This window comes from Carassius carassius, chromosome 20 (genome assembly GCF_963082965.1).
Source record: "Carassius carassius chromosome 20, fCarCar2.1, whole genome shotgun sequence".
Classification (NCBI taxonomy): domain Eukaryota; kingdom Metazoa; phylum Chordata; class Actinopteri; order Cypriniformes; family Cyprinidae; genus Carassius; species Carassius carassius.
The window spans coordinates 14,476,445-14,499,209 of NC_081774.1; the positions used below are offsets into that span (position 1 = coordinate 14,476,445).

The 22,765-nt window shown below is 36.5% G+C and overlaps 1 protein-coding gene across 2 annotated transcripts; it reads left to right on the top strand.

Moving 5' to 3' along the window:
• The first annotated feature begins 669 nt into the window (after window positions 1–669).
• On the top strand, window positions 670–21,313 carry LOC132096431 (junctophilin-1-like). 2 transcript variants are annotated; one of them, XM_059501775.1, is made up of 6 exons: window positions 670–1,339; window positions 3,980–4,742; window positions 13,018–13,136; window positions 17,057–17,718; window positions 19,033–19,130; window positions 20,854–21,313. In XM_059501775.1, the coding sequence occupies exons 1-5, from the start codon at window positions 961–963 to the stop codon at window positions 19,111–19,113; spliced, it is 2,004 nt and encodes a 667-aa protein (XP_059357758.1). In that variant the 5' UTR covers window positions 670–960; the 3' UTR covers window positions 19,114–19,130; window positions 20,854–21,313. The 2 variants fall into 2 exon arrangements, with proteins under 2 accessions (XP_059357758.1, XP_059357760.1); XM_059501777.1 differs by lacking the exon at window positions 20,854–21,313 and adding an exon at window positions 19,286–20,114.
• Window positions 21,314–22,765: the final 1,452 nt, after the last annotated feature.

Here is a 22,765-nt window from a genome sequence, read left to right on the forward strand (position 1 = left end):
TCATCCATAGCAACTAGGTCAACTCCGCCCTTACTCCTAATTTAAGACTTCTCTATTTTTTAACGAAACAAAGTTTTGTCTCCGCAGCTTTGTCAATATATTTTTAGAGAAAACTCTTAACTAAAAACTTTTACTTCTATTTAGGAGAACTCTTAGTGGTAAGATATACTTGCCCTGATCTTTGTGTGGAGCACTGGCTGTTATTAGACTCCTTGTGCAAACAAATATCTCACTGGATTATTAGAATTAATGGCAAAATGTATGTTTGGAAATGCAAACGGATATTTCCTACTGAGCAAAATATGACTTAAAATAAACAGACTTAAAACACCATTATTTTTTAGCTGGTGAAATACTAGTGTTCTAATAATTTTGGCCACCACTGCCTATTTAATGTATCTAAAGTAATAAATAAAACCAATAATAGGCTATTATTCAAAGGGAATTAATGTAGATGTTTAGAAACTATGTTAATGCGAATCCAAATCTGTCTATTTCTTATGATAAAAAAATACAAATAAATAAATAAACTTGCATCGTTCGCCCACATAAAACGTGAAACGATGGGAATGTCGTACAACCATACAACGCGAGGGCAGGCTTGTAGTACTGACGTCATCAGTTGGGTGTCTCACGCCCGGCTTTGGACTCCTGTCTCCTCTCTCTCTCTCCCTCCCCTGAGAAGCGAACAGGGGGGAGAGGATCATAAAAAAAGAGCCAGGATCGGCGACAGTGACAGCGCCTGCGGCTCCGGCGCCTGTGCGCGATCCTCCCTCTCACTCACCGCCAACACTCGCATCAATGCGCGCCCTCAGCCATCTCCAGCAGACACCACCGCATCACAGCACTGCGCCCGCGGTCTGAAATTCACCCCACTCGCTTTATTGTTCTAGTTGTTGAGCATACGACATACGAGCAGCCATAGAGACGCAAACACTCTAATTTCAGTCCTTCATCTGAATGACGGGCGGACGGTTCGACTTCGACGATGGCGGCACTTTCTGCGGTGGATGGGAGGACGGAAAAGCCCACGGACACGGCATCTGCACCGGCCCCAAGGGCCAGGGCGAATACTCCGGGTCCTGGTCCAACGGGTTTGAGGTAGTCGGGGTGTACACCTGGCCCAGTGGAAATACATACAAGGGCTACTGGGCGCAGGGGAAACGGCACGGGCTCGGCGTGGAGTCCAAGGGGAGGTGGCTGTACCGCGGGGAGTGGAGTCACGGATTTAAGGGTCGGTATGGGGTTCGCCAGAGTCTCAACACACCTGCCAGGTATGAAGGGACATGGAGTAATGGACTGCAAGATGGATATGGGGTCGAGACGTACGGGGATGGAGGTGAGTTCAGCGAAACATAACTTGACCTATTTAATGTTCTTAAAGTCTTGCGTGTTTGTGATGCTGCTGCCGAGTGAAATCGGGTCTCTGTTTTGTAATATATCATTATAAAACTAAGTCCTCTTGTACAGAATATAATAAGGATTCTTTTTTCCTTCCATTTTTGTGAAAGATCAAACACGCACCTGGGTTATTTCTACTGCCTAGATTTTGCCCCTAAATCATGGTCTGCAGATTTATGAAGCAGTTTGTCCATGCAGTTGAGTTGATGTATGGACGTATGGCAAATAACTGGACTGGTCAGCAGAAGTTGCTCACAGAGGTCAGGGCTAATAATAGTTACATCTGCAACATGTCAATTTTAAGCTCTTCTAGCAGACTAGTAGACAAGTTCTGGTCTCAGCCTATTTCTTTTGCAAGCAGCATTTGTGCTATTTGTGGAACTCTGTGCTGTCACTTCTTTCGATGGAAGTTAAATTGTAAAATTGGGGGAATCATGTCATTATTTATTCACTCATGTCGAACCAAATCTGTATAAATGGCTTTCTTCTGCTGAACACAGAAAATATTTTGAAATTGTTCGAAAATGTGTGTAGGCTAATGCCTACATTTGATGGTAGCCATTAACTTACATAATATTTTTTCAATAGCTACCATCAACTTTCTTCAAAATATTTTATTTTGTGATCAACAGAACAAAGAAACTCATTAAGGTTTGGAACAGCTTGAGGGTGAGAGATGACAAGATTTTCATTTTCGAGTGAACTTTACTTTAAAATACAGTGACCATATTAAAAATATTAAAAGTGACATTTTGACGCCTATATAGTTTAAAGTTTATAAGCATAGTTTATACATAATTTATTAATATAATATTAATATTCAAACGTACTTAAATGTATGTTTGTATCATTGGTAAAATAGAAGGCCACAAGGTGCATTAAATTAAATTAAATAATTCTATCAAGTAATCAACATAGGAGCCATATGAAGTATGAGACAGCAAAAGCATAATTTTATCACTAATTTGTGGATTTTTTTTTATCTTTATGTATTGCCTTGTGATGCCTCCAGTATATATATATTTTTATTTTTTATTAAATGTAACTAAATTACATGATCAAGTGATTAAACAGCATTACTATTCAAATAACTTTTAGATTGCATAGTAATATATTATTAATAAGTCTTTTAAGAAGAAATTAAAATCCAAGGTAAATTAATATTTGGCAAGGAACATGAAGTTCTCTTGAAATGTGGTGGCGTAAGAGAGTTAGGCCTACTGTTGAATTTATGAGACATTACTGCTTACTCATAACTTACTTTCATCTTCTGCAAAGAATCCTGAAGATAGTGTTATAGCTCAGCTGGACTGCTGAGACAGAGGCTCTTTTGCACTCTGTTTATCATGAGTCGCTTCCATTCTGCCTCTTTACCTATAACTGGAATATTAGCTCACCAGCATTACTGCTGTATAGGCAATGACACACACAGAATCATAAGGAATAAGTGGATAAATAGGTAAATAAATAAGAGTTATGGTTGGCTGGAGTCACAAACTTCACAATGGCTCCGATTACTTCCATGTTTTAAAATAGTGCTGGCTCTGCTTTTGAAGCTGTTAGGTTTGACAGGCCCTCATATGAGATATAGGAGGGAGAGCTGTTCACTTCGTCACTTCAGCATCATAATGTGGATTGGATTACACCTGTATATTACTAGCCTGACAATAATTTATTTAGTTATAGTCTGCGTGTTATTTTATTTATGCATTTTAAATCTTGAAAGAAATTAATAAAAGTGACAGTAAAGATATTCTGTTCTTTTATTTATCAAAGAATCGTGGTTAACACACAAATATTAAGCAGCACAGCTGTTTCAACATCAATGATAATAAGAAGAAATATTTCTTGAGTGCCAAATCAGCAGTTTTAAATGATTTCTGAAGGATCATGTGACACTGTATACTGGAGTAATCACTGCTGAATATTCACCCCTGCTATTAAATGAATAAATTACATTTAAACAATAAAAAAAGTTTTTTTTTAAATTGCAATAATATTTCACAATATTTCTGTTTTTATTGTATTTTTAATCACATCAATGCAGCCGTAATAAGCAGAAGAGAATTCTTTCAAAAACTTTCAGAAATCTTTAAAAAGTAAAATCCTACCAACCCAAAGCATTCGAACAGTATTATGTTTTGAAAGATTATAAACATGGTTGCTGATGGTAACTTGTCCTTGAAGTGATTTATCACTGAGTTGATGCTTTCATCCAGCAAACTGTCTTTATTCTTGAATTCAGAGAATAAAATATTTTAGGGTAATATTGAATAAAGTCTTTGATTAATGACACTGTTTTCGGTATTCAAGTAATGCAAAAAATAAAAATAAATGTATTTATTTATTAATCACTTATTTTTATAATCAATTTATTATAATCATTTGAATGAATTCATCATTGAATCTAATTATCTTGAAAACATTGTGACGCTTCAATAAAAAAATGTGAACCATCTCTTAAAAAACATCAAAGCACCCAGACATGTCAGCTCCTCTGGTGTTTTCTTTTTTTTGTAATCCCTGTATTATGTGTTATGCAATATCTAGACTAAAGTCTCTCTAATCCCTTTGTCAGGTACGTACCAGGGCCAGTGGATGGGCGGCATGCGACACGGCTATGGCGTACGTCAGAGCGTGCCTTACGGCATGGCCACTGTCATCCGCTCCCCGCTGCGCACCTCACTGGCCTCCCTCCGCAGCGAGCAGAGTAACGGCTCCGTTCTTCATGACCACATGTCCGACAGCCCTGCTGGCACCCGCGGCGGCTTCGTCCTGAACTTCCACAGTGACAGTGAAGTGGGCTCCGGCAAAAAAAAGGGGCTTTTCAGACGGGGTTCGCTGTTTGGGAGCCTCAAGCAGCTGAGGAAGTCAGACTCCCGTTCTTCCATATCCAGCAAACGCAGTTCGGCACGAAGCGACGCCACCATGAGCCGCATCAGCTCTAGCGATGCAAACTCCACCATTAGTTTTGGCGATGGAGAAGTGGCTGACGAGTACATGCCAGCTGAGGACAACGTTGATGCCACCACCACCGAGTCATACATGGGCGAGTGGAAGAATGACAAGCGGAATGGTTTCGGTGTCAGCGAGCGCTCCAATGGGATGAAATACGAAGGCGAGTGGATAAACAACAAACGCCACGGCTACGGGTGCACGATATTCCCTGATGGGACGAAAGAAGAGGGAAAGTACAAAAATAACGTTTTGGTGCGTGGCATCAAGAAGCAGCTTATTCCCCTCAAGAACACCAAGACGAAGCAGAAAGTGGACCGTGCCCTTGAAGGAGCCATAAGAGCGTCTGCCATTGCCCGAACAAAAGTAGAAATTGCCACCTCAAGGTTAATACTTTCTCTAGATCAATCCTACACCACATGATCAATTGCATCTTAAGGGCATACTTACAACATTTTATCCCACTCTCTTTCTTTCTCTATCTTGCAAATTTCTTCATCTAACCAACAGTATTGCTCACATTCCTCCAACCAACATAGCATCTGCATGCTGTATCGCAAGCTGTAGAGGAATTAATGGCTGCTCATTCTCCCTCATGTGAATGAGTGAAACGCGGCAGGGAGGTGACCAGGCAAACAGCTATTGTGCAGAAGAGCCCCGTTGAATAGTCTGTTTGCATGAGTGCCATCACATGCCCCCCGGCCATAGCACATAATCAATGCAGGGCCAGCAGAATGTGCTGAATGAAGTCACAGAGGAATCGGGGTGCCAGTTGTAATATTTATAATCATTTAAACATTTTTATTGGAGAAACGGCATGGTATGTTTATGTATTCCTGGCCATTATGACAATTAAAAGGCCTATACGTTCATAAGAGAAGTTATTTAACATAGATGTAATTTGCTCAAAGGAGATACTTATGTAACTTTGGTGGTATGTGTAAATCAACCGGCAAAGGCGTTTTCAAAGGCAAAGCCATTTCATTCCTCTGGGATTGAGTTACTGTCGGTTCTTTTATACGTGTTATACATAACACATAATTATCGCTTAAGTCACACATGGAATGGTGGAGAAAATGCCTGATATTGATTTCTAAACACAACAACACGTTTTCCCACTGCTGAAAATCACTAAAATGTATTTTCTTAACTCTTGTAATTCAGTAAAACAGTGTGTTAAACAATGTTGTGTGAGCTGAGTGGTACAGCTGATTCATGGAAGGACATGTGAGCTTATATGCTAGTGCTAGTGCAGTACTGGTGTAGGAGAAGTTTCTCACTTGTTTAGTATTAATATTCCTTCAATTTATTCATTTTTGTTCTTTTCCTTAGACCTTTTTTTCCTTTTATCAACTCTCATTGGAGAGTAGTTAGGATGACAATATCATGGTTTAAAGGAACAGTTCACCCTAAAATTAAACTTTTCATCATAATTTACTCATCCTCATGTTGTCCCAAACTTCAGTGAAACACACAATATTCAATGTATATATTAATATAGAATATCCTGCCAAATATTTTTAATATGTGTGAATGAGGATTGAGGTTTGCTCAAAAAAAAAAAAACATCAGAAAAATGTTTTACATGACTTTCATGCTGAAAATCTTTATGTTCACCCCATCTTTCCTGAGTTTAGTAGTGATATCAGATTTGAGAATGAATCATGTTTTTAATCAATCAGTTCATTCAGTTCAGAAAGCAGATCTGATGATAATGAATCGGAATGATCTGGTTCTCTAGTTCAGCTCACTTAATCATTGATCTGATCTTAGTGGTTAACAACTCACTTATGATTATCAATAAATAATGGCCTAAATTGTGGTCTGTTCATCAAACATAATTTCAGGAGACACCTCCTTACACCGTTATGCTTCCTTTTGTGTTCTGTGAAAGAAAGTCAACTGAAATTTAAATAATGATATATTATTCATTTTTTGGTTGAACTGTTCCTTATGCAATTCTTTTGTTTTGGTTTTCATATGAAGGTTTTTGTATTTAGGGCTTTTTACTTAGGAAGCATTTTGCTTTGCTCTATTGATGCAGTTATTTACTTCTTTCTGTCAGCACAAAAACCGTGTCCTTGTCCTGTTCATTCATTACCATGTGCTTCTTTCTGATAGCTGAATGAGTATGAATTTTAATGAAAGCTGCTATAATAAGCTTGCACAGTCCATGTAGCTAATGAAATAGTAATACGTCCCAGAGCTGCTGGATGAATTAAATATCTCTCAGTGCCTTTGAAGATTGTTACGCAGAGACGTGGTAAGCACTGGGGGGGTTCAGTGAATGTATGGAGAGTCTGAGAAGGCTTTGGATTGCCCTGAAGGAGTCTTGAAAAAGAGCCGGGTGGGTGGGGGGTCTCAAGTCTGTGCTCTCTCACACATGTGTGCACTGTGTGCCAGTACTGAGCCTGACTAAATAAGGCAAGGCAGGAGTTGGCTTCTCAATCGCTGACAAGAATATAGTCTTGGAGCCGTCACTGATACAGTAGCCAGTCTGTGTCCTGTTATCATCTGTTAGAGCACTCAGGTTTAGAGCTGCATGTATGTGTGCACGTTTATATCCTATCAGCACTGACTTTCTTGTACCATGGCAATCGTAATTCCTGCCAAAATATTAGAGTTGCTACAATTAGTGTAGATTATAAAAGGGATCTCTATACAAGAATTTATTTGTCATTTTATTTAATACTTTCTTGAGGAGACTATAGAAACTATGATAATTTGGTGTAAACTTTACCATGGTTAATTTTTTGTAAAAAGTTGATTTCACAATTCATATATGAGATTTATGCGTCCTGCTTATCTGGTCAAGGCTGTAATGGATGAGATTACCTGAACAGATTAACCATCTTTCTTAATGTTCTGTTTGTCCTCAACAACAGTTTATGTAGAGGATTGTTTCTTCTATGGTAATCTACTTTATACGCTGTGTTTTGTAGTGATTTGTTGATTGCTAACACGTTTCCGTAGGCATACTTACTTTTATTTGATTTATTAGTCCCCAAATTATATATTTTGGGTCCATCCATTTTCTCTATTATTCCTGTCCATTTGATGTTTAGAGGTACACTACCAGTCAAAAGTTTGGGATCAATAAGATTTTTTAAAGATTTTTTTAATAAATGTCTCCAATGCTGCATTTATTTGATGAAAAATACAGTAAAAAGAGTAATACTGTGAAGTTTTCTATTTTAATATATTTTGAAAATGGGATTATATTCTTGTGATGGCAAAGCTGAATTTTCATCAGTCATTACTACATTCTTCAGTGTAACATGATCCTTTAGAAATCATTGTAATATACTGATACTCAAGGAACATGTATTATTATCATCAATTTTGAAAACAGTTTTGAGGAAACCACGATTCCTTTTTTCAGGATTCTTTGAATAGAAAGTTCAAAAGAAAACTTACTTACCACCAAACTTTTGAACAGTAGTGTATGTTGAATGTAGTTTAATAATGTTAACACATTTATTCATTTTCATTCTGTTCTGTGGTTTCTAAAAAAATAATCAGACCATTTTGAGCTGATTGAAACTGATCAGGGGTGCATTTCCCAAAAGCAACTACAACCACAGTTCCGTTGTTATCATTAGAGTTCAGCAGAACTTGTGACCATAGTTGGCTAACAGTGCTTTTTGGAAACACACCCAAAACTCCACAGCACAGCAAGCATTGCTCAGTAATTGTAAAAAGACATGTTGTTGTTGTTTTTTTTCTTCACAAATCAGACATAAACTACCCTTTAAGAGTCATTAACATTCTTTGAATTGAATTATAATTGAAGTCAAATATCACACACCAGTGAAATGCTGTCTGTCATTCATAGAAATGTTAATGCAAACAGTACATTAGAGGGCTGCAGAGGGCCAGTGAAGATAACAAAAACGTCTTACACATCATAGATTTCCTATTTCAATGCTTTGTGTTGTTTCATTTTGAGAAATGTGGAATTTGAACTTAAGAAAACATATGAGATTAATCATGCTTAAATATTTGTAATGATTTGCAGCCCTAGAATGTTTATATAGTTATCAGTGTAGTCCGACATATCACTGAAAACATTATATAAATTAGCAGGGTAAGAATTCGTACAGAAATATACATTTGTACAGGCTAACTGGACAGATCAGAATCAAGACAAGTCGCTGTGGGCTCAAGCAGGGAGGATGTGCTCCTCTTCACATCTTTATCTGAGCTCTTGTGTGTGATAGAGTGGGCGAATGTGAGGAGACACTGCCAAATTAAAACCCTCAGAATTTATGCAAGTGCTCCATCTGTCACCTAGGAGATGTTCTTTGGCTCAGACTCCAAAGAATATCACATTAGGTCCATTAATGCCTAGGGACAAATGCTGAAAAATAGTTTGTAGATGCTCTCTTAATACTGTGTTAATATTATATATGCCTTGTGTGTTTAGAGGAGCCATGCTTGTAGTATAATAGTCTTTTAGAATCAAAACATTTTATAATCTTGAAAAATACATATCGTTGGAAAGCCACCCGTGGCTAGTTTTGGTATAACGTGTAAACAAAATTGCATAGGAACCTCAATTTTTTTTTTATATCAACTTCAAATTTGGAACACAACTCTTTTAGACATGTTCATGGCCCTAAATGAGAAAAAAAGTTAAAAAATTATTTTGGTAGAAAAAGATAAGTTAAATAGTATTTCATATACATTGACAATAGAAATGATAGCTCACTTTTACCATCTGAGTCTGAGAAAGTCTTTTTCAGAACTGAAAATAATGAGAAAAGCTCATATTTTTTCTCCCTTTCCAGGGTAGCAAAACGCCAACATAACAGCATATACCCAAGAAATATATTTAACTTGGGTCTGAACAGTTGCCTTGAAACAAAAATAAATGTGTGTCAATTTGACCCGCAAACATCATCAGAAAATGATTTGTGTGCACTTCAAAACACATCAGTGCATGCATGTTTATGGCCCAAAATGAGAAAAGGTCACAAAATATCAAGAATAAAATCACAGCTTAACTGGAAATTCAGGAAGCTCAAAAATCTAAATGGGACAAATTGAACCAGAACATAATACAAGGGTAAAATTGTTTGGAATTCTAATCAGTTGTAAGGATGTGTAATGAATTCAAAGTCATATATTTAAAGGGACAGTTTACTCAAAAAATTGAATTTTTCACCCAACCTCATGTAATTTCAAACCTATATGATGTTATTTATTTATTTTTATTTTTTGGTGCAACACAAACATCATAATATTTTAATTATAATTATATTTAATTATAATATATTTTAAATGTAATTTATTTCCATAATGGCAAAATGGCCATTTTTCTTTTTAAAAATCTTACTGATCCTAAACTTCTGAACAGTAGCATAACTGATAGCTCTTGAGACCTAGTTGTAACATGTTTCATTGGCTACAGAAGTCCAGATGCCCAGTGAACTATCAGGCTTTCTCAGCCCTGGTCCTCGAGGGCCACTGTCCTTCAAATTTAAGATCCAATCTTAATCAGAAACACCAGAACCAGCTAATTAAGATGTTCAGGATTATTATAAGCTGCTATAGGCAGGTGAGTTTGATCAAGGTTGAAGCAAAACTCTGCAGGACGGTGGCCCTCCAGGACCATGGTTGAGAACCCCTGAATTAGATGGATCTCTTCAGGAGCTGGTTTGGGCTGAAACATAATAAATCATTAATCCTGTAATCACAGGGCTACCTTTGCTCTATATGAACACCAGTGTTAGTGCTACCACACCATGACATGACTCTCTAGCTCAAGCTTACAGTGTATCTTTCTCCTATTTAAGGTTTCATTTATCAATGTTATTGCAATTCTCAGCAGAGGACCGGTGCTATATATCACAATTATACTGTACTATATATATATATATATATATATATATATATATATATATATATATATATATATATATATATATATATATATTTAGTGCAGATCTTATTACTTGAGGTTTGTTTTTTAGAAGGAAAAGGCTAGCTAGTTTAATTCATTCAACCAAAGCTTTATATTCAATTAAATTTTTTCACATAGCTCTCCTTAGAATGTGATGAATACAGAGCTCCTCCCCACAGTTTAAGACTATGATCCTTTAAAAGCAAGCTTAGCATAACAGTTGTAATGTAGATGGACTTCGAAAGATACTCTGTCTGGAATGTTTCATGACAGCCAGCTGAAAATTATGTCTTCATTCAGACTGCATGGTCTGATGCAAAAAGGAAAAAAAATAGTATTGGTTAAATTTTTAACAAATATCGCACGGTTTTTCATATTTTACTCTGCATATGTGATGGGAATTTTAAGTAGACCACTGCCTAAAAGAAGAACGGTCTAGTTTTACTGAAAGGAGTGAGTAACCCAACAAAAATGATCAGAATTAAATGCTAAATGTAAAAAAAACAAAAATTAGGTTTGAATGGTCTTCCAGTACTCATGGCACTGCAAATCTGTATATAAATATATGAAGTTATACCCTTGTAGACCCTATATACCATATACTGTAACATACATCTGTACTCTTTCTTCACTCACTCATGTGAACATCCTCTTAACAAGTGTCCAATGGGTTATTTAAAGCCTTGTTGGGCTGATACAAAATATTAAGTTATATTTAAAAGTTTATGGATTAAATATGGAGTATATTAAATATTTATATATGTATTTAATATTTATATATTTTCAGTGGTTTTGAAGTTGGCATACATTTTTGTGGATATTTCAGTGATTTTTTTTTTTTTTAGAGCATTAAGACTAATATATAATGTGATATTAAGTAAAATATATATCTGAAAGAAAATATTAAGATACTCTACTGTTAAAAGGTTTGGGGGTTAGTAAGTTTGATCTAAAATACAGTAAAAACTGTAACATTGTTAACAATTTTTACAATTTGATTATATTTCAAAATGTCATTAATTTTTGTAATGCCAAAGCTTAATTTTCCGCAACAATTACTATAATATGCGGATTTATTCCTCAAGAAACATCTGTTGCTAAAAAACATTATTATCAATGTTCAAAAAAGTTGTGCTGCTTGATATTTTTCATGGAAACCATTATATTCATTATTTTATTTATTTATTTTTCCTTAATAGAAAGTTTAATCTTTAAAAAGTAATAATAGTTTAATAGTTCATAAACGCTAAAACATAATTTATGTGCAATAGAAATATTTTAGAGCAATACACATTATGGGCCCTATCATACACCCGGCGCAATGCGACGCAAGGCACAGCGCAAGTGTGTTTGTTAATTTCAGTCCGGCGCCGTTCGCATTTTCCCATCCAGCGCCACTTCGTTTAATTAGCAAATGCATTTGCGCTCATTTTTGCGCCCATGGGCGTGCTGATTAAAAAAAAAAGGTGTGCTCAGGTACATTGCTGGCGCAAAGCTATTTTAAGGAGCTGAAAATCGACTGCGCCATAGACCAACTCAAACCTGGTTTAAAGTCTGGCACAATGTTTTTTCTTTGTTACTTAAAGAGCGTAAACGCTGCATATTAAACACGGGGATGCACAGCAGCACACAACAATGCCAAATATAAAAAATTAAAGGATTGCAATGCATAAGATTTTTTTTGTAGGCTAAATATATATATATGTATACATATATATATATACATACGTATATATGTATGTATATATATATATATATATATATATATATATATATATATATATACGTATATATGTATATATATATACGTTTATATGTATATATATACGTATATATGTGTATATATATATATATGTATATATATATGTGTGTGTGTATATGTATATTTATATATATATAAATGCCTACATGTCATAATGGATAGTCATAGCATGTATCAGAATTAGGATATCTATTTCCTCGCACACGAGCAGCTCCGTTTCATCTCGGATACGCGATCTGTCTTTGCGCTTGCCAAATTCTGCCATGTAAATAGCAAATCTGTCATGGCACGAGCGCAACTGGCTCTTAAAGGGAATGGAAGATGAGACTCTGATTGGTTTATTGGATGTTATGCCCAAAAAACACCCATTACTCATTAAGAGAATAGGGACAACCCGTTTAGACCATGCGCCCAGGCACACCAACCGTTTATCTGTCGTTAAAATAGCAAAAGTGGATTTGGACATGCCCTGAGTGCACCTGCACCTGCACCGTGCGCTTTACACTTTGCGTTTAGATCGTTAAAATAGGGCCCTATGTCTTTACTGACACTTTTGATCAATTGAATGCATCCTTGCAGCATAAAGGCATTCATTTCTCTCTCTCTCTTTTTTAAAATATATTACGGACCTCAGAATTTGAAATGGTAGTGTATATCAAATATATTTGTCACTCAGCTCTAGATGTTTGCATATTGACAGAGGACAATTATGTACTCTTTCAACTGATTAATGCCAACATTTTGCTCTATTTATAGCACTATAGCTTTTTTGTGAATAGGAAAATGAAAACAGTACACAGCATAGTAACTTGTTCCTTAGCTTCTGTTAATGAATGCATCTTTCTGTGCTTGTTGTGAGTGGCACAATAGACTTGCAGCCACTGCAGTGGTGGTGACTGATAGTGCCAGGAGCAGTGTTAAAGTGCTGTGCCCTCCTCCCATATCTTATCATCCAAGCTGTCTGACTCCAGCTCTGTCTCTTTGCTTTACCTAGAACCGCACACGCCAGGGCCAAAGCAGAGGCAGCTGACCAGGCGGCCCTGTCTGCCAACCAGGACTCTGATATCGCCAGAGCAGTGGCTAGAGAACTGTCCCCCAACTTCTATCAACCAGGTATCCCACCACCCACGTGAACATCCGCTTCCTCTCATGCACACACACATACACAGACTCACACGCGTTTTCTATGCCCTTTCGCCCCTCCCTAATTACTCCCTTTGTGTCCTTGTCTTTGTGTCTGGGTCAAGTGTCTCTTTTTTGCCTCCCTGTCAAGCAAAGGCAAAGAGAGCAGATGCAATTGCAAATGAGTTGTGATGGGGAGGAATATCATTTGCATAAATTACTGCTTCTCTGTGCCAAGGTCCGACCAATTTTAATTCCTGCAAATTATTAAAAAAACCATCAGGCACAAGAATTATAAATGTGTGTTGTAGACTGTAATTTTTATTCTAAACAATTGATACGTTACCATTACCAACATGAAACAAGCTGGTGATGAATGTCACATTTTATATATATTTATGATTTGTAATATCACATTAACCTCAGTTCAGTGAGGCCAGTTTCTTCAAACTTTTTCTGCTCATATAAAGCTTTGTTAAAGCCTAAAAATGCCTTTGGAATTTGTCCATACATTACCAAATGGTTTCAGGATAATTCCTAAATGGTCCAAGTGGAATCCTTAAATCTCCACCCCCAACTCAATCGCAGGTCTGCAAGGCTGGCCAGTGACGTCTTGCTTATGAAGCTAAATATATTTTACATATTGTGGATTACTATGTCATGTTCAGAATCCCTGTTGCTTCCTAAATAATTAATATAAACAAATAATATATAAATAATTGTCTGTTACATTAGCTCAATTGTCAGTTAATTGCGCACTAGCCAGATTTGACAGCACAATTACAGTGGGATTAAAGCTGCTGGGTGGATGCAAAGAATCACATTGCTGAATCCCTACAACTCTGGTAGCTGTTTCCGAATTATAACCACTTTTTTCTATATCTTTAGGTTATGAAATACATGCACTTTTCTAAACGAGGTCAAAAGTTTCTACTAACAGGGCTACCAGCTTTAGTAGCATGTCAGTTTGTTATTTTATTTGTTAAGGATAAATCTGTTACCTGTAGAGTTGGGCATTATTCAGAATTGATCTCTGCAGATAGATTTACATTAAGTTTATTTATTCCATCTGTTACGTGCCCCTGTTTAAATGATCCAGAAAGGGTAACTCAACATCAAAAAGGACACGCGAATCCACCCTCAAAATATTTTATGATTAAATGCAAAGTTTTTTTGTTTTTTTTTCTGGGGAACACAAAAGATTTGCACAAATGAAAAAACATTGGAATTGAATTTTTCCTCCCCATCAACCTTGTCCCTTTAGTTATTCCATACATTTCATTTTAAAGTCAAGTTCATGAATGTGAAATGTAGTCAGGTATTCAGTTCTGAATTTCACAAAACCTTGGTTGTCTGCACGTGTTTTAGGGAAATATTGCCCAGGACTAGTCAAGTTTAATTCCATTTTATTTACAACCCGAATTCCGGAAAAGTTGGGACGTTTTTTAAATTTTAATAAAATGAAAACTAAAAGACTTTCAAATCACATGAGCCAATGTTTTATTCACAATAGAACATAGATAACATAGCAAATGTTTAAACTGAGAAAGTTTACAATTTTATGCACAAAATGAGCTCATTTCAATTTTGATTTCTGCTACAGGTCTCAAAATAGTTGGGACGGGGCATGTTTACCATGGTGTAGCATCTCCTTTTCTTTTCAAAACAGTTTGAAGACGTCTGGGCATTGAGGCTATGAGTTGCTGGAGTTTTGCTGTTGGAATTTGGTCCCATTCTTGCCTTATATAGATTTCCAGCTGCTGAAGAGTTCGTGGTCGTCTTTGACGTATTTTTCGTTTAATGATGCGCCAAATGTTCTCTATAGGTGAAAGATCTGGACTGCAGGCAGGCCAGGTTAGCACCCGGACTCTTCTACGACGAAGCCATGCTGTTGTTATAGCTGCAGTATGTGGTTTTGCATTGTCCTGCTGAAATAAACAAGGCCTTCCCTGAAATAGACGTTGTTTGGAGGGAAGCATATGTTGCTCTAAAACCTTTATATACCTTTCAGCATTCACAGAGCCTTCCAAAACATGCAAGCTGCCCATACCGTATGCACTTATGCACCCCCATACCATCAGAGATGCTGGCTTTTGAACTGAACGCTGATAACATGCTGGAAGGTCTCCCTCCTCTTTAGCCCGGAGGACATGGCATCCGTGATTTCCAACAAGAATGTCAAATTTGGACTCGTCTGACCATAAAACACTATTCCACTTTGAAATAGTCCATTTTAAATGAGCCTTGGCCCACAGGACACGACGGCGCTTCTGGACCATGTTCACATATGGCTTCCTTTTTGCATGATAGAGCTTTAGTTGGCATCTGCTGATGGCACGGCGGATTGTGTTTACCGACAGTGGTTTCTGAAAGTATTCCTGGGCCCATTTAGTAATGTCATTGACACAATCATGCAGATGAGTGATGCAGTGTCGTCTGAGAGCCCGAAGACCACGGGCATCCAATAAAGGTCTCCGGCCTTGTCCCTTACGCACAGAGATTTCTCCAGTTTCTCTGAATCTTTTGATGATGTTATGCACTGTAGATGATGAGATTTGCAAAGCCTTTACAATTTGACGTTGAGGAACATTGTTTTTAAAGTTTTCCACAATTTTTTTACGCAGTCTTTCACAGATTGGAGAGCCTCTGCCCATCTTTACTTCTGAGAGACTCTGCTTCTCTAAGACAAAGCTTTTATAGCTAATCATGTTACAGACCTGATATCAATTAACTAGATGTTCTCCCAGCTGAATCTTTTCAAAACTGCTTGCTTTTTTAGCCATTTGTTGCCCCCGTGCCAACTTTTTTGAGACCTGTAGCAGGCATTAAATTTTAAATGAGCTAATTAAGTGGATAAAAGTGTAAACTTTCTCAGTTTAAACATTTGCTACGTTATCTATGTTCTATTGTGAATAAAATATTGGCTCATGTGATTTGAAATTCCTTTAGTTTTCATTTTATTAAAATGTAAAAAACGTCCCAACTTTTCCGGAATTCGGGTTGTAAAATAACCTAAGAAATTACGTCTTGGGGATTGGGATAAATATGACAAATGTTTATTTTAGTGAGACACTCATTTTTGTTTACAATCTAGATTTTATTTCACAATAATTAGGCTGCTGCTACTTGTATATAAGCCAAATTATAATATAAAGGTCAAAGATCCTCAATCCTACAGACTTTATAAAAATCACCAGGCTCATAACTTCACATTTGTCCTCCTAGAAATATCAAAATACCTTTTCTGCGTCAACAAAGAGTCAACTCAACTTACTCAAGGGATCAATGTGGACTGAAAGTTTTCTTTCTGAAATGTACTCACATTTTGTTTGAGAGTGCTTGGTGTCAAGACTCTCTGCAGACGAGCTGTTCCGCACTTTAGCTCTTTAAAAAGGCTGATAAACAGTGTGATTTATTTGTAGTCTAGGCCTGGGCACAGTCCAGTGCAAGTTCTAGAAAGCCCATCTGTGTCAGCTGCGAGGCCATATCCATGGTCTGGAGAATCTGGAGAATGACTGGAAGCTAAGACTTCAATCATAAAGCAAGTGGCAAAGTTCTTAATGTCCGTCCCCTGCATAAACACTAAGAGACTGAGACTGTAAAATACGTGAAATTGCATCTGTTGTGCTGGCAGTTTATTCTGAGCTTGATATTCACAAGCAGCGCTCTTGAGATGTTTTGTTTCTGGGTATTAAGCATTTGAGCTGGATTTAGATGCATCAAGGTCTTTTTGTCTGGCAGTAATCATTCGATCTTTTTACTTTTTTTATTTTTAGAATCATACTGTATAAAATGTAATAAAATTAATAAATTAATATCTATATAAAATGTAAAAATATTTGTAAAATGAATCTTTAATTAATAATAATTAAAAAAGTAAACTAATTCTGACTTTTTTATACTCTTTTAAGGTCCTGACTATATCAAGCAAAGGTTTTCCAGTGAGCCTATCGAGATTAAAGAAGTACCAGAAGAAAAGAAAGAGAAATCACCTTCAGGAAGTCCGCACTTTTATCGCAAAGGCACGACCCCAAACCAGTCCCCTTCCCAAAGCCCGGGACCCACACCACCTCCCTCCCCCCCTCTCAGCAAGAAAAAGCCCTTCTTCAACAGAAGTGCCCCAAAAGCCATCAAAGAAAACAAGAACCCTGCTGCCGAAAGCCTGGCAGTGGGTGTCACCAAGGCTACATCCAGGATATCAGACAAACAGGAAGTAAAACAGGAAGTAGTACCGGTAGCCAAACCCTCCAAGCCGCCGGCGCCAGTCGCCAATGCCTCCAGCCCTGGAAATGGTGAGCTGCACTCCCAATATCACGGATACTTTGTGAAGGCGGAGGTGATGATCCCACCTGATGATCCAGAGGATGAAGAACACCATGCGACATCAACTGCTCACACCAAGATGCCCCCAGCTGCAAAGCAGTACCGCGCACCGACCCCCAAACCAGTAATGGCCATAGAGAGCAAACCCGAACCCAAACTGAAGAAACAGGAATCATTGAAGCCAAAGAGCCTAGCAGAAACTAAGAAAGCCAGCATGGAAATTACTACTGACATTGTTGAGGAGGAGTCAGTAAGTAGCTGCAACATCAACATGCATGACATTTATCAGTAAAATTGCTATATTTGGCTGTGTTTAGCACTATCAATATAATATGTAATATGACTAGGTTCTTTTCACAATATATAAAAAAAATATTTTTTCACAGATACATAATCATCTATATTCTCTTAATGTATATATTATAATAATTATTAATTTAAAATTACATTAAATTAAATTAAAAATCAATCATTTTAAGTGCTACACATTAATTTAGGCATCACAACATTATAATGTTAAGTATGATATTTCTAAAGTATATTTCTATTTAACAGTGTTAAAATTAAAGGTGCACTAAGCGATTTTTGCCAAATGATGTTGATATTTGAAAGCACCAAAACAATGTGCCTATTTTTATATCTCTGTGCCCCACACAACCCTGGCATAACAACGATCACGGAAACAAGCGAAGATGACACAAGCATATTCAAACAAAAGCCAATACAGATAAGATGTGTGAAACAATGCAAAATCAAAGTTACTCGCAAAGAAACAGTGCAACCTGGGTGTCCAATTCTAGGCCTTCCCTCTCCCTGAGTTCTCTCCACCGCTGGAAAGCTGCTTCAATATTAATTTGGGTCCTATCTCTTGCCTGATCATATCTATTCTCTGTTTTGTCTTTTGTTATCTTCCAATTCTCATAATTATCTTCAGTCGATCTGCTAATGTCCATCTGTGGACTCAAATTGAGTGCTCTCCATCATTACAAGACATGGCCCTTACTTCTGATTGGCTACAAGTGTGTTTTGGGACTTGGTCCGACACTGTGGTCTAAAGCGTTTTATCAAAAATTGCTTAGTGCACCTTTAAAGTAAATAATTCAAATATCTTTACACACTTAAATATCCAGTATTGACTGATACTAATAAATCTGAACATTTCTAATAATGGAAATTGGAAAATAAACAGTATGGTATTCACATACTGTATCATGCATGCTTATATAAATGGTGTTTTTTAGTTTTTATTATCTAATTTAAAATTTCTATTTTTTATTTTATATTTAAACATGTCAATTAAATATTGGCCATTACATGAAAATAATTATCAGCTTTTCGGTATTAAAATTCTAATTTTGATATTGGTGCATAATTCAAAATGTTTCTTTTTATTTTATATTTAAACATATAAATTAAATATTGGCCATTACTTGGCCATTCAGCTTTTTTGTATTAAATAAAAAAATTTAATATTGGTGCATGCCTAGTATTTTTATTTGCTATATGAGAGCGGGTGCCATTCAATTGCTAACCTCCAGCTTTGTCTTTTTTGCCGGTTCTTCAGGGTCCCAACTCAATATTGGTCATACTAGTGATGCTGATAAATATTGGACTGGCAATTATTTTTGTTCATTTCCTCACTTGATGGCACATTAAACTCAGGTAAGACTCTCGCACTCAGATGGAGGATTTCGGCCCTGATCTTTGCCCCGTGTCACCAACTAATGTAGTCTACCTTACTCTTGCCATGTAATTGCAGCTGTGCCTGAATGTTATTCAACATAATTACTTACCCTCTAACTGTTTCGACCCTTCAGTGAGCTCATGAAAACTAGCGGCATAGGCCCCTAATTCTCCACACTTGCGTCAATGGCCTTTAAAACAAAATGGCACCAGTCAGACTCAGAAACAGGCAAAGGACTGGATGACTGGAATTAGAGCAAATCATGGGAGAAAGACGAAACCCGGACCATTCGGCTTGAGCCCAACCCAGTTCCTCTGGCGATGATTTGTGACTCGCTTGGGCTCTGAAAGCTGAAGCAAGCAGTCGTTTGGAAAGAAAAAGAATCTGCTGATCCAAGCCGTACCCAGTCAAGTGCATGTCCACCCTGCTGCTAAGGGGAGGGGTGGAATGGGGGGACTTAAGTGGATATGTTCGGAGATGCACTTTTAGCTGACAGAAGCGAACAGCTGCCTTACTATTTTACCACCTGACGTTTTAAAGGGGAGATGTGCAGCGGGTTGCCAGTGTGTTTGGGCAGCAGGAGTGTGTACCAGTGTCCGCTTTCCGCTTGGTTTGAAACACCATGCACACCATGCACATTTTGAAAGGGTCACTTGCCAGTCTTATTCCATTAAGACTTCTATTACCCATCTCTACAGCCTTGTCTAACATCTCTTGCTCCTGTTTTAGGAGATTCATCTATGACATGCCTGTGCATGGTACTGGTTTAACGACTTTGTCTTGACTTTTTTTGTTTGTCTTCCTTTCTGTTGTGTTCTTTATTTCTGCACCTGTAGCTAAGGATGACAAAATATCCAATGTAAAATCAAACTTGAAAATAACAGCACGTAACAGTTTGAACTGTAAGATTTAACATTTTTCAAGAATTTTTTTTTTTAAATAGTGTGTGGTTTGATTTAATATATATATATATATATATATATATATATATATATATATTTTTTTTTTTTTTTTTTATTTTTTTTTAAGTATTATTGTAAAATTGTGTGTGTGTGTTCTTTTGGAGGATAGGCAGTATGTTTGACGTGGAATAGGGCAAAATGCATGGCTTTTATTTTTTTGAAAAATGACTAATTGTGACATTTTGCACCTTTAATATTCACGGCCTGAGACTGTGCCCACTAACCCCCCCAAATCCCTCACACTACCCCTAAACTTGAGGTGCAGAGTGGTACCTGTCTCAATATTATGCCTGCTTAATTGTGTTGAATACATTCAGGTGGATCCACTGGTTATAAATGCGAATGTAAAGATGGTTGCCTTTAAGAATTTGTAACAGTGTTATAGTTTACCTCTGAAAATGTGATTTTTGAAATGCTGTCTTAATTGGGGATTTTTGTGGAAATCTGCTGTTATTCTCCGTTATTTTGGTTTGGTGGTGCATGAGGATGTGGTTGCAATTATTGTGCACATGGTGCATTCGCACCAGTATTTAAATGACAAATGTATACATAAAAATAGATCTATTTTATATACAAAGTCAGAATATATTTAGTCAACAGTTGGACACTAAATGGCCTTGACTAAAATTACAGCACTGCATCTTTTGCTGATTGATTCAAACATGGTGTAATTTTGTCAGCTATGGATGTGTTGTGTGAAGCATGAATTTCAGCAGTAACAGGGTAACTGTTTTTACAGAGGTTTTGTCAGACTGCGAGAGTATGTGAGAGAGGAGGAGGAGGGAAGAGAAGAGCATCAGAATGGATGATGGTTTGTCATTTGACAAGAGAGAGTAATCTTCAAATGTAGAACAGACTTATTTTTAAAGAACTAATATCTTTTAAAGAAATGGGGTTTTTTTTGTTTGTTTTTTGTTTTTTGTGGTGGGGTAAACATCTTTGATTTACACTCATTGGCTATGTAAATGGCTGTTTTTTCTGTTTTGTTTTCTATTTCTGTTTATATTACATCCTGACCTGATACATATTAGATGTATTTAAAATGTCCCCTTACAATTTGGGATTTGTTTAACCAGTAAAGATTTATTTGTCATTTTGTTTCCATTACCAAGAAGTTACAAAAAAGTTAATCTCTATACCAAGAAAAGTTACAAATTGTGTATTTTTATAAAAAAAGAAAAAAAAGAAAGAAAAAAGAAAACAGCTGGTATTTAAGATGTTTTATTGTAAAACAGCATTCAATTTAACGCTTTTGTGCTGATATGATTTAATATCTAGCATAGCTCTTCAGATTGACCATACAAAAATTCACAACTGAAGAATCATTAATTGCAAATTCAAGATAAAGGTTTGCATAAAATTTAGGTTAAAGCAAAAAACGGGTAATAAAGACCTGCAACAGCACGAAAGTTTGAATGTATTGTTTTCATTTTAAAGGCTGAACATATGGAAAAATGTTGCTGAAAGTTTTGATATGAACTGTCCCACACACCTTAATGATAATGAAACGTATATATAGATATATATTATTTTTTTGGAAATTATTGATATAAATTATAATTAAAAAGGTGACTTTTCAAAGTCTTGAAGCATGTCCTAGCATTGTTTTTTCCCATTTTATTGACCAACACCCTGTCCAAATCATGTCTAATAACCTATTATTAGACAAAGAAGAGTTTTGAAATGATTACATACATTAATGCAGTAAATTATTAGGCAGAGAAGAGAGAGGGGCTTCCATTACTTCCATGCCATCTCTCTCTAGACTTACAGGCAACCCTCTACTACTGCTAAATCTTTACTCTGAGCCACTAAATGATGTCTAATATTAGCCACTGGCTAATAAATTCTCAGATTTTACTCGCCAGTGTGTGAGTTGGAAGCTAAGTAGAACACTTCGACTGAGCGCTTCAGAGTTTCTCTCTTCGTCGAACTAGAAGCGATCTGTGCTATTTTTCCGTTCACCTCTGTGGATGCGCAGCATGTATTTCGCGTACCGTAAACTTCAGTGTGAAGGGGCACAACTCGCCGTCAGTTGGCTTTTTTCTCATGCAGAGAGAGACAGAGCGAGAGAGTCTTACATACCATGCAGAATTGACGCACTATACTTAAACAATATTCTTTGTTATATTTTTCTGTCAAAATAACAGCGTTCCATTGGAATTCTTCAGCTTTTAGAACTGACAGGTTCTCTGCTATTAGCCGGAATTAATGCGCAAGCAAAAATCTCATTGGTTGGCGCTCACCTATAATCGTCTAGCGAATATACACAACCTGATTAATATTTATGAATCCAGCAGCTCGTTAATCCTTACTGCATTTTATATTGTTATTTTTAGTAGAATTTGTAGTATTATTATCTTACCAGTATTAATGTTAGTTTTCTCCACATATATATATATATATATGTGTGTATATATATATATGTGTATATATATATATATATTGGTTACCAAGTTTTAATTCAAAATACTAAAGTTCTATCATTTCAGATATTTAAAAAGCTGTGCCATTTTACAAACATATTTAGTAAAATAAATATGAAATATAAAATATATAATATACATATTTATATAGTCTTATCAGTCTGGTGAGTGAACTAAAAAATGCACTTGCTAATGGCAATTCAATTGCCAAGGTGTCTGTAGAGG